The sequence below is a fragment of the Anser anser genome (assembly GCF_964211835.1).
Source record: "Anser anser genome assembly, chromosome: 9".
NCBI lineage: Eukaryota > Metazoa > Chordata > Aves > Anseriformes > Anatidae > Anser > Anser anser.
In genome coordinates, this window is record NC_139729.1 from 1,060,733 (window position 1) to 1,073,787 (window position 13,055).

Below are 13,055 nucleotides of genomic sequence, written 5' to 3' on the forward strand. Positions count from 1 at the left end.
GTGTCCACCTGCTCCTGATCTCCTGGAGTTAGCAAGCTTGCAGTGCAGCTGTTCTTACTGAAAGCTCCTTTCACGCAGTTACATAGGAAAGCCAACATGTGTTCCTCAGTCACGAAGACCTTCTCTATTCTTTTCTCCAAACTCATTCCCAAGCTACAGCTACACAGAAAGCCATCAATCTCCTTGTTTACAATTAGATGAGATTGGAGGCAAAGATATTTCCTCCTTATTTTTTGATTCTGCCAACAACAGAAGCAACTGACTTTCCACATTATCTATGGTTACCTACGCACGCTCAGACAAAACTTCTTTACTTATTAAAAGCTGACTTCCCCAAAACAGCTAATTTAAGAGAAACTCAAATAAGAATAGATGCAAATTTATACAACAGGACTACAGGAACAGTGAGAGGCACTGGATATAAGACAAATTAATCTTTCATGAGGTAAAGGAGTTGCAAACCTCGTTGCCAACGGTCCAAATACCTTCTCAAAGACACCCCCTCCCCCCGCGTAGACCTTAAAGTTATTGAATATTTTAAGGATAATAATCTCATAAACCACATCCGTGCACAAGTTCCCCAGTTCACCATCAAGTTAACGAGGAACTTTACTAAATTGATCAAAGCCCAAAACAAAAAAAAAAACAAAACAAAACAAACAAAGTCGGGACACGAGACGGAATTTTCCTCTGCCATTCTAGCATCTAGTCTTTTGTTTCGAAGACTGCAAAACAAATTAATTTTTTTAATTGCCTTAGGCAATTAGACAGATTTTCATTCCATATCTTTTAAAAGATGGAAAATGCAACCCAGCACACTTGCAAATGACTTATTTTCAGCATTTAGCACCTGGCTAATAGAGTACCTAAAGTTAACTGATGCCTTCCAAGAGCATAAGATGTATGCTTCGTAACTGTGTATACAGTTTAAAGCTAAGACGGTTTCACAAACAGTTGTTTTGACTTTTTTTGGGTTTTTTTCATTCTGTCAAAACCCTCATTCCAATTTCCTTTTGAAATTCAGATTCAAAACTAGAAATCTGTGAATAAATACAGATGGCCAGAATTCCAAATGATTTTTCACATACCTCGTCTACTAATTCCTGCTGGTTCAGGCGTGAAACTCTCATCGATTATGGTATCTTCATCTGAATAATCGTGATGATAGTTTACCGGAGTCTCCTCCTGGTTTGCAGATTCATTTCTGTCTACACACTCCTCCTCACGCTTATTGAAATACTTCTGCAGCCAGGCCGGTACAATATTTTTCACCGTTTCTGTCATTCTGCTAATTATTCCCTGCTTGAAAGAAAAAACACTTGTTTAATTACAGAAACACAGTCAACAGCATATGCTGGGATACCACCTTCCACGGACCTTGAAGACAGATATTATACAGCAAATATTCAGAAGATGACGACGAGGTTGATCCCTGGCATAGGATCGCTACACTTCTGGTAAACCTAAAATTCACCTAAGATTGATTTACAACTACCTATCACTTTCTGCACTTCCAAGTGACCTTGGCAAGGTTCAAAGTTTTGAAACCTCTGCCAAAATTCATCAGCAGGTCGTCAATCTGCAAGGCTATCAGGAAACTCTACGCCTGAACAGCTCCTGACCTACAGACTTGTTCCAGGACTCTTCCTCTTCGCACCCTCCCGTGAAAACCAACTAAACCAGAAGTTCAGCAATTATCTACTGCGACAGTCAGGACCATACTACCCATTAAAATCAGTGAATCTAAATATTTTCAATTTTAGTAATGCTGAATTGCAGTGACTATACGCACAAAAAACAGTTCTGCTCTCAACAGTCAGGCTAACCCAGAAGATGTCCTGGAAGAAACACAGCTATAGCTATAGCACCAGCACCTCCTCTTGCAAGAGCCTTCTAAAGCTGTTGCTGTATTTTGTAGAAGACTGACTCTGCGGCATACATCGGGTACGATCGGAGAATTCCCACCTGACCGAAAGCCCCAGGAACTACGGTTAAATAAAAGATACATTAATATAAATGAATATAATTAATAATAAAAATTAATAATAAAAATTAATATCCAGAAAGCTGACAATCATGAGCTAGGCATCCTGCTAATCATCCCTCCTGCAGGCAGGGGGAAAAAAAAAAGGTAAATTAGATCCAGGACTAGTTCCCAGGAACTTTGAAGCTGCTAACTATACTGTCTACAGTGCCCAGGCACCTTCAGAGCTTAATGGTAAGAGACAGAGGGTTTCGTGGGCTGTAATTACGATCACAAGCACACAAAACACATCTATTTAAGTATTTCTAAGAATCGACTTATCGACTAAAGTTGTAGGGGGAAGGATGAGAAAAACAGCGGGGTAGGGATCAGAACCAGAGGTATAACCTCACAAAATCGCATCGGTCGCTTTCGTGCCTCCCCAACTGCATCACTGAGAGACAATTAACATTAAGCCACAGAACCTTCTGCAGAGTGGACATGATATTGAAAATAAACTGAAATTAATTGACAAATGCTCTAAGCAAGCTATCTGCTCAAAGCTCGTCCTTTTACGTTATGAACATTTGCACGATTCGTCTGGTTACAAAGCTAACTGCTATAATAAATGCACACATGTAACATCTATCAGTTTGTCTATTTATCAAATCATTAAAATTCTTCCCCGATAAGTTACTGTTAATTTGATCTGCGCTGGATGTGCAGCAGCCATTCTCTGTGCAGAATCCCCCAGATATCCCCACGCACGTGTTTGCTCTGGCACACTCTTTAAATAAACCTACTGGAAAACACGCAGAGATAACAGACAATGGAAAAGTTAGAAAACCATCTCCACTGATTATTTTCAATCCACGTGTAAGGTTTATCAGTTAGCTACACAGTGTCGGCACACGCAAGCTATGGCACTTTCAACATTAATGCACTGTTCAAGCCAGAGGTTTCAACGGTTGCTCTGTAAGCGTGGGGAATGTTTGCATTGCCCTTCCAGGCCAGCTTTAGATGGACAAGATTGATTGTCAATATGTGGTATAAGGGACTTGGCATTTCTGCAAGTGATAAAAACCTAATTGAGCAGCTATCCATGCGTAGCGCTCCCTTGGTTTTGCATATGATAATCAATCCCCTCAGCTACGTTGCTCATTTAATAGCGGAGAGGTTTTGGCTGAACAAACATGTGCAGAGGGCATCTCCAGAGCATCTCTCTGGGCGTCCTGACATTTCTTAGCAAAGAGCTGCTGGGAGGGATCTCGGCGCGTCCCCCCTCCAGCACGGGGATTTTCACACCCCGAATTGACGGACCGCTTTCACCATCAACCTGCTGTACCCTACAGCACAAACGAGAAGCAAAGCCTGGCAGGTAACGTTCAGAGAATTGATGATGGGCTGAGGAGGGGTGCAGGGAGCGGGGAAAGCCCTGGGGGTGGCACTGGGGGTCCTGAGGGCAGCGGGCTGGGGGTGAAGGGGAGGGGGAGGAGGGGGGTAATGGGCTGGGTAGAGGGGTAAGGGGGTAAGTAAGGGGCTGAGGGGGTAACTGAGGGGGTTAGGAAGGGGCTGAGGGGGTAACTGAGGGGGTTAGGAAGGGGCTGAGGGGGTAACTAAGGGGGTAACTAAGCCGTTGAGGGGGTAACTAAGGGGGTAACTAAGCGGTCGAGGGGGTAACTAAGGGGGTAAGGAGGTGGGTAGGGGGTAACTAAGGGGATAAAGGGGCGGGTAAGGTAAGGGGGTAAGTAAGGGGGTAACTGGTGGGCTGAGGGGGAAGGGCCCGCTGTGGGGGGGCCGCTCCTCACCCGCTTGCTCCTGGCACAGGGGGGCTTCGCGGCGCCCAAACGGTGGCGCCGCCTCTTCACCTTGCCGCCGGCCGCTCCTCCTCCTCCTCCTCCTCCTCCTCCTCCTCCTCCTGCTCCTCCTCCTCCTGATCGGGCTCCTGGGCTGCCGCCCGGCGCCCCGCCGCCACCGGCCCTGCCACCGCCGGCCATGCCGCTGCCGGTCGCGCCGCTACCGGTCGCGCCGCCCGAGGCCATACCGCCCCCCCCCCGCGTTCGGTGCCGTCACGGGGCCCCCCCGCCCCCCGCCGCCACGCGCCGCGGGGCCTGCCCTGCCCCTCGTGGGAATAAAAATGTTGTTTTTGCAGAGTTACGTTGTTTAAAGGTAAGGAATGGGGTATCGAGGTGTGCTTGCAGCGATAAGAACGCTTAGCAGGCGACCTTGTAAAATGCAGACAACCAGACTCCGTAGAACAATTCGGGGAAAATCACGGTGTTGAGTCAAGTCAGGTAAGTGAAGAACCATTACCGCTTCAACCAGTAAAAAAGTCGAAAGAAATTCGAAATTTAACAGGCCGGCAACTGAAGGCCATGCATTGTCTGGGAAGCATCAGACAGATTGTGAGCCTGGATCACCCCCTCAGTGGGGAAACAGGGGAGGGTCCCGTCATCAAAAAGTATATAAACTGGGTTTTGGAACCAGCAGGGGCGCTGCTGCTCGTGGGACGCCCGCCACTGCGATCGCGAATAAATTCCTGCTTCGCTGAGCTCCTCGCCTGAGCCCAAGTTATTGGCTACGGAGTGTTTCTCACAATTTGGGGGCTCGTCCGGGAGCCAGTCGCCTACTGGGGAGCCCCACCGCCGCAGCAGCAGGAAGGCATGCCCCGCTGATTTCAGCGGTCCTGTGCATCGACGGCGGCGGTTCTGCGGAGAGCTGACAGAGGGCCCGAGACTGATGAAAGAGGCAGGATCCGTGAAGGAGTGGGGAAGGGAAGAAGGCAGGCACTCCGGCTTTGAGAATTGATCCGGTAACTCTGTGCACAGACCAAGGTAAGAAATAGGAAGTATTGCCTTGGGGGTCGGGTGAGACTCTGTGTGCCGTGTGATTGAGACGTACTTTTGTACGGAGCGAGTGTGGAGTCCTGATCCGCGGTTCCGCAGCTCCGCGAGGGGCGCGGCCGGAGACGGACGAAGCGTGAGATAAGGGAGAGAAAGGAAGAGTCTCGGGAAATGTGGTGTATGGTAAGCCCTTGCACGGGGAAGTGCTTGGCAATACACCAGGGAAATTTGGTGTGCGGTAGTCCTCGCACGGACGGGACGCCCGCCACTGCGATCGCGAATAAATTCCTGCTTCGCCGAGCTCCTCGCCTGAGCCCAAGTTATTGGCTACGGAGTGTTTCTCACACCCTCCCCCTCCCTCCCTCGCGCGCCCCCTCCCCTCACGGGAACGCGCGCCCCCCCCTCCCGCTGCCGCTCCCGTTCCTCGCCCCGCCCCGGTCCCGTCCCGGTCCCGCCGCCCTCCCGCTCCCGCCCTCAGGACCCGGCCGCCATAATGAACGCCGGCCCGGCCACCGTAAGCACGGGGCTAGGAGTCACCTCCAGAGCCTCCCCGCGCCGTGGCGCCGACCGCTGGTGTGCCGCAGCACCGCGCCGGGCGTGGGACGGCGCCCCGAGCCCACAGTGCTCGTCAGAAAAGCCCCGCACCGACAACCGATACCCCCGCACCGACAACCAACAGCCCCCACGCCGACAACCAACGCACAAGCAGTGTTTTAGGCCGGATTCGTGGCCCCGTTGGTCCGGGAGGCAGTCGTCACGCTAAATTCTACCCCACGGCAGGGGAACGATGGGCATCGTGACAGATCGCCGCCCCAGAAAATAAACACATAAATAAAGAATAAAAACGATAACGGGACATGAATCGTGCCCTTAATAACAGACATTGGGCAGTGAAATCACCGACTTCTGCAACAATACGTGCTCAGGGAACTGACTAAAACCCCTCCTGCATCGGCCATGTAATAGCTAGGCAAACATCACATAATACTTCCCTCCCTCATGTACACCAAACCTATTAAGGCAACCATAGTAGTGTGATAACGTGATTTTTCTCCTCCAGATCAGCGTCAAAGGCAGCTACGCTAGGTTTGCTCATAAGTTCAAACGCTGCTTTATTTATTTATTTGAATGCCATTTTTCTTATTTAGAAGGATTTCCATAGGGTGACAGGCCTTTAATGACACTCACGACTCAGAAACATTTGCCGATGCAGTCAAACGGTGTCTATTAACGCGAGGCACTGAAGTTAATTGGTATTAGAAATGAGCCAAAACGAAAGGCAAGTATCTGCGTGTCCAGCAGAATGACAGCGATCATCACCATTTGATCAATCTTCCCCCCACTCTCTGTTGCAGCTAGGTACAACGAAAAGAGTTTATGAAATCATTACGGGACATTCTTGTAGAAAACTTCCTCAAGCTTGGAAGAAAAAAAAACATTTCAGCTAAGTAAAACAGAAAATAACTGGAAGAAGTGAAGTATGGCGGTGTTGGAAAAGTTGCTTCAAAGACTTGTTTAATTAAAAAGAAGGAAAAAAGCAAGTTCCTACTGCAATCCCATCTTTGTCAAACTGATGGCGGGCACCAGTACGATGTGTTCAGCTAACACAGGCTGGAAGTTGTAACTGCAGCTGTGAAGTTTACCCAGTAAAAAGACTCCGCAAAGCATTGTAGCAGTTCCGATGCAATCACTGCTTCCTGAATTTGTGACTCATGGTTAACACGGCAGTACAGGAAGAAGTCTGGCATTCACTGTGCTCTTACGGTAAAGAATCTGCCCTGCGCACACCATCCCAAGCCAGGTATGCGCTCCTAACAGGAAAGGACGATAGGCTGATAAGTCTCAGCAGAGGGAAAAAGACATCAGAGAACTACTTTATAACAGCAGCACGCGGGCTGCAACCAACGTTCTCTTCCTCTCATCATTTTCATTTCTGTGGACTCCAAGAGAATACACTCCCAACATTTTTCAGCTCTGGAGAACAAACAGCCCAACCAATCTCATTCACTGAACTACAAAACTGGTATTTTCGCTATCTAGTCCGGAAAAGGAGGCGCACGTCTCTAACGTACAGTGTAGAGACCTTGTTAATAGGCAAAGTCTGCATAAAATAGGTGGCCACAGCCTGATTTTCTGACGTTCAGGGCCTTGGGTCACACACCACCACAGCATCAGACTTAATGAAGTCACCAATCTATGTGGGCCTCTCGTTACACAGGTCACATGTTATGGACCAACCTCTCAAAGGCCAAAAACCAGCACTGATACTGCCGGGCCAACACATATCTGTAGCATCCCATTTCTGGGTGACAACACAATGAATGTTTCCACAAAGTACTCGATGCAACCTAACTACTGTGTTTGGTGATGCAAAGCAAGCCGTGTCAAAGCAGCGTAGCACCCAGGCACATTCCTGGAAGATGTTTTGCTGCTCACGTTGAAGAAAATAGATAAAAAAATCCTGTGCAGTTTGCACTTCTGAGCTCAAGTACCACAGCTATGCACTACAATTGCAGTGGCATCAAACCTTGTAAGGTTTTGAAGCTTCAGCACTGCCATCCAAATTCAAGGAGGCTGCATCTATTATCTTGAATTTGCCCCAGCTCAGTCCCCTGAAACAATTCCATAGACACGTACAAGCAACCCTTTTCCCACCCAAATTCTTTGCTTCATCTATTCCACCTCTACCTTGTGTCATATTCTTATTAATCTGCCCCTCAAAAGACTCCCTGGCTCACACAAAGAAGCAACCCAACAAATCCCTGTTCCCAGCCACGTTGCTTTCATGCTTTGGGAAGAGTTAACTGCAACAGCTCTAACTGTGATGCCACCTCACCCCCTCCACCTATGTGAGGTTCTTTGCCTTCTGTCTCCTCCTACGTCTACACCTGCACTAGAACCAGGAAGAATGTGCTTCCTACAATACTCCAAGAGCCTCTTCTGTTTCAGGATGTCATCATTTCAATTCAGGACTGAAAGTATTCCTAGCAAAAACCCAACAGCTAATAGCTAACAGAAGCAGTTGCTGGTGATCAGCTACAAGTAACCTGGAAGTACTGAGGAGTCACAAAAGAGAATTTGCATTACATTTAAGAACAGCATGCAGCTTAGGACCACTGCTTTCACTGACTACACTAAGCCATAAAAAAGAATTGGATTCTTACCTGCCATCACAGCAATTATGGTTTATGTTGCCCCCAAAACACACACGGCAGTACCAGAACTGTGTCAACTAGCTTTAACAGCTTCCCCAGCTATTAAGTACAGTAATTTCTGCTTCCTTTTTTTTCTTGGAGGAATATTCTTTTGTTTCCAGCCTCACTTACTTATTATACACACTGTTAATTAGCAACTATTTCTCCATACTCATAGGGTTATGGAGTCCCTATGACTGGAAAAGACTCTGTACCCTTCAAGATAAGAACAGCATAAAGGCAGCAACTCGCAAGACTGCTCTAGCTTAAAGCAAAGCTTTCCTCATTGCTCTCATCTCCTTTGACTTGAGTGCTGTCATCCTTCTACCAGAGCTTTAAAAACTTCATTACCACGAATGAAGGAAGACCAGAGCAATCAGAGAGGGTAGCAGAGGGTATAACTTAAGGAGCTGTTACTAGGATTTTTTTGTTGTTCCTGGTGGACTATTTTTCTCCTTGCCAGCAAGGAGGGAAAACCAGCAAGTTGTTTTCTCCAAGATTTTTTTTTTTTAGGTTTAAGAACACGGATTATGTTGTAGCAATTTCTTCGCTGTAAAGCGTCAGCTGAGAAGTCTAACAGTAAGAAGGGCAAGGGAAAACTGAATGCTGATGCAGAGAGTGCCAGCAGACATCATCCTCATTCCACGGGATGTTTGTAGCTATGGCAGTTGAAGTCTACACTTCCATATGCTTAACATACCCTATTTATAAGCCAATTTTAGCTGACCTAGCATGTATCAGTAGTACAGTTAGAGCCAGCAGCCTGCAGGAAAAAGTGGGCACAGGTGTTTCCATAGCAAGGCCTGTGAGTGTCTCCCATACATACTTCCAGTCTAAGCAAGCACATGAAAGGCTTGGCTTGTCGCTTACCTAAGGAACCAGGAAAACAAGGGGAAGCTAGATTTTGCTTGTGTCCTAATGCCCATATAAAAATAAAGACAGATGAAATACCCTTACTACCTTGTTAAATTCCATAAGCCGGAAGAGAACATGCTGCACACAGGTACAAGTAAAATCCCTTGCTGGCAGGTTTGCAGAAACAAATTTTTTATTTACACAGGCAAGTCTATCTTTAGACCCCATTTACCTCTTTACATTTCTCGAATATTTACATGACTTCATGATGCTCCAAGAAGGGAGTGATGAACAAAAAGATTACAGAAACTGTCAAAAGCATAGCAAAAAAAACCCAACCTATCATTGTGCTTTAAAACTTATGAGCTAGAATAATGTAGAAGAAATGTAGTTTTAGCACTTTGGTCATAACGGTCATGCTCTAGAAGACGCTTAAATAGCAGAGGGGATTTCAGAAGTGACCGTATCCAGAGGTTGCCAGTGACAATTCATGAGTGAATCGTAGAGTTCTTCGCTTGTCTCCGTGAATTGTCTGTTCATTTCATCAACATCCAAGTAGAGCTGTGGATCTGAAAATAAAAGCCTGGTAAGTCCAAGTATCAAATCTGAGGCATGCGCACAAAAAAACTTCACGTGAAATGGCTAATAAAATGTATTTTAAGCTAAGTGTAATAAGCTATTAGATCTACTAATTTTAGTGAGGTATTTAGTCCTCTAAAATTTTGAGCCTCACAGCTCCAACTTTTGGGAATTTTTATATTAGAAGGCTGGGACTAGAACTGTCTTTCAAGATAAAGACAAAGACAATGTTTAAGATAGTAAAGATAACGTTTACGGATAATCAGCCATGAAACCCTCCCAAGAGTCATTTAATTCACTTCTACGGCAATACACGTTACATAGGATAGTTTCTAAACACTAACACAAAATGCCTCCACGTGAGGAACTTTGCAAACCTTCCAGGACACAAATATGTTTTGTACCGTATTTGTAAGTGCAAGCTGAATCCTCCTTTTGGAATCTGCAACATAAGCTTTTACCTCAGGGTGGAGAACAAAGCTTTTGCATATTACTGAGTTTCTAATATAAAATCTGTTTAGCGGAACCAATACAAAGAACAAAATTCTGTCTTAGACCATTTTCAAATGGGAATGAAGGCACAGGTACAAGAAACCTGCTGCGAAGCATTGACAGTGTCCCGTTTTACTTGATGCGGTCAGTGTATGCTGTATCAGCTTTAAAACCCCAGCTGATTGCAGATCAACCCCACAGAGGTTTGACCTCAGCTGAATTTTCAAGATGTTCTTCATCCAGTAGAGGTTGGCTTGTATTGTTAAAAGGCACAAGGATGGCTAAACTCAAGTGACAATGATAGAACCCTTATTACCGTCAGTAATTAGGTCATCACCGATTGCAGTCATAACTGAAGATTCCTGAAAGACAGAAAAGGCTAAGTTTAATCATAACTCATTTCAGAAAGCATCACAGATTCAAAGTGCTGCAGTCTCAACCCATTCCTTCTTCCTACAACTACAAGGATAGATGGCATTTTATCTACTTATTTTTAGAAGAAAGCCAATATTACAGTACAGGTTGGAAGGGACCTCCGGAGGTCACAACTAATAAATTGACCACGATAAGACCACTTACAACAACTGTTTAATTTGCTTTAAGCAAAGCAAATCAGAAGAACAGGAACAGAAGAAGCGTACGCAATTATGCTGTCAAAACCATTCTTTGGTATGCGTGAACAAATAATGGTGTATAAATCACTAATTCTATGGATTTACTATTTAAGCACTTAAATACAAACACCTCTGAATGGAATCTGCTCTTTTAACTTCACACTAAGCAGAAAGCATGTTTTCAACTTCGGATTCTTTTTGCTGATTCACACAAATCTGTACAACGTATTATCTGTGAAATATTTTCTTTACAGCAAGCGTGCACTATCTTTACCTCAAAAACAGCTGGAGCCATTAAAGAATCTCCTAAAGAGCAGTCTCCAACAGCTTGCATGCTGTCATAGGGAGCATAGGAGCTGTAGTTGTAGTCAGCGTAAGCATCGTAACTCCTCTGCGAGTGGTAGTTCTGGTAATCTTGGCAATAAGCATTATAGTTGCATGACTGGTACCGCTGCAATTCTGCTTTCAGTCTGAAACATGAGAAGTTGCATACAGTCAGAGAACAGAAACTGTAAACCCAGTTCTGAACTTAAACAATTTGTCAGCTTACATACTTCAAAACTTAAAAGGAAGCTTTCCTAAACAGTCACCTAAGTGACAGCTTAAGTCACAGCTCAAAACCTCATTTCTATAGAAGCAAGCATCCTCACCTTTGCCAATACCAGAAGGAATTGTTCTCATGGATTAACTCCAGAGCCTTGACATGGTTACCTGTACACATCAAGTATTTTTAGCGTTGGCATAAGCAAGCTGCTGCTAAGTCTCTGTGCTTTGCTAAAGATTGATTTAAGACCAGAGACATTTATCAAGCACAGCTGCTTTAAAGATGCAGTCTTAACCCTTCTATCTTTTGTTTGGTTAATTACTAGATCTTATTTCCAGAAAGAAGTGAATGGAGTCAGATTATCCATTTCAAAGAAGCATCTGACGCTGCCTGTCAGTTTGCCATGTCTACCTCCACCTGCTCAGTTTTTTTGTTTGTTTAAAGTCCATTAAACATTCAACAGCTGCCAACTATACCGCTCAGGTGAAGTCAGTCTTGCTTAACAACACAATCGCGATTCTCCAGCGTGACGCCTTATTATTAGTGGGAGAATTACAAAATACACTGGTTCTTAAGAAGAAAGGGCCAGCTGATTAGCTTTCACTACTTTCCCTTTCAAGATTTTCTCAGGGGCAGCTTCAGACTAATGACAAGAACCAAGACAAGTGCTATCTGTACTAAAACTGAGGTACACTGCATAAAGAACATTCAGATAACCCAGCTGCATATTCAAAAAAATCCGCTGTTTAGACTTGTCTTCACTGATTCTGTACAGGCAGACCTCCTGTGTTTGCAGTGCCCAGTTTCTCTGACTTGAATTGGGGATGCAGAGAAGTGAGTTCTATGCTTTTGGGGAAGAATACAAGCTGAAGGCATTCTGAAATAGCTTCCAAACTAAGCAAACATGAGGGACAAACTAATCCAATGGCTGGGTATTTCAATGCTAAGAGAGCACGGTACTCAGCCATTCAGAAACGTATTACTGATGTGTATTTTAATACCTACATTTGTTTCAATACTGCAAAGCTACACAAGTTCTAATAAAGAGGTAATCCATTGTCTTGTTACTGTAGTAAACAAACAGAAGATACATCATCTTAGGTCTTCTGCTTCCAACTGCACTCTTCCTACATACAGTTGTGTAGGGAAGGAAAATCTGAAAATACTGTTGACGTTCTTCTGGATAGCCGAAGCAAGAAAACATGTTTGTGGCTTATTCTTGTTTTCAAAATAAAACAATATTAATTTAATCAAAAAATTTTGGCAAAGAAGTTTGGACAGTGCTCTCTTGGAGAAGAGCATTTCCATTCTAAAGCAGAAGGATGCAACATTTGCAGAATTATGCTAGGTAAACAGAAACAGAAGTGTCATTTTTTACTATTTAACAGAACGCACAAGCTAACCTCATGAACATACTGAAATTGTTTATATGAAGTCCTGTTTTGTCAGTATCCTGGATCAGAGTTCATCAAATTTGGTATCAATTCTTTAACCGTTCAGAGACCTGAATTGCCTTAAATAAGTGATAGAACTGAGCCGGTAGAGTAAGAAACCCTCTCAGGAAGTGCTAAGCTTTAAACTCCCCATTGCCCTAAGCTCATGAAAAGCAAAGAATAGCATTCTAAACCTGTTCTAGTAATAACGCCTTTGGCTATCTCCCTGCGTTCCCATTTTTCCCCCCCACTTCTTTCCTGTCAACCCACTATAAAACTAGTTATGTGCTTCTCTCAAACTAGAGGGAAAGCTCTAAGAACAAGAACTCCCTAGCATATAAAACCACTTCTTGTCCCTTCTACCTTATGCAGGCCCAAACCTGAAAATATTTACCAATGCATTCAGCTTTGCTACTGTTGAGAAACAAGGCTGGTTACAATGGCAGCTAAGCCCAAGTTGCGCTGTCTGGCTAGACTTAACAGTTGGATTCCCCCAGCCATCCTGAAGCAGGTTGATGAATCCAGGGAGTCAAAACAT

The 13,055-nt window shown here is 44.8% G+C and overlaps 2 protein-coding genes across 2 annotated transcripts in view; one reads left to right on the top strand and one right to left on the bottom strand.

Moving 5' to 3' along the window:
• LOC310904016 (nuclear pore complex protein Nup153-like) overlaps positions 1-13,055 on the top strand; it is a 250,767-nt gene that overhangs the window by 219,066 nt on the left and 18,646 nt on the right. The gene's annotated exons all lie outside the window — the stretch shown is intronic.
• LOC310904248 (uncharacterized protein C6orf52) lies at positions 9,031-11,286 on the bottom strand. The gene is made up of 4 exons (XM_083848707.1): positions 11,191-11,286; positions 10,815-11,010; positions 10,243-10,288; positions 9,031-9,424 (listed from the first exon to the last, which is right to left on the bottom strand). The coding sequence occupies exons 1-4, from the start codon at positions 11,259-11,261 to the stop codon at positions 9,288-9,290; spliced, it is 450 nt and encodes a 149-aa protein (XP_083704833.1). The 5' UTR covers positions 11,262-11,286; the 3' UTR covers positions 9,031-9,287.

Bases quoted from the DNA above. Each gene is read 5' to 3' on its own strand.
- LOC310904248 (XM_083848707.1), bottom strand. From the start codon at position 11,261: ATGTGTACAGGTAACCATGTCAAGGCTCTGGAGTTAATCCATGAGAAC. The intron at 11,011-11,190 runs GTGAGGATGCTT...CTCATGTTTCAG, and splicing joins TCCTTCTGGTATTGGCAAAG to ACTGAAAGCAGAATTGCAGC. The intron at 10,289-10,814 runs GTAAAGATAGTG...TCTGTCTTTCAG, and splicing joins TGGCTCCAGCTGTTTTTGAG to GAATCTTCAGTTATGACTGC.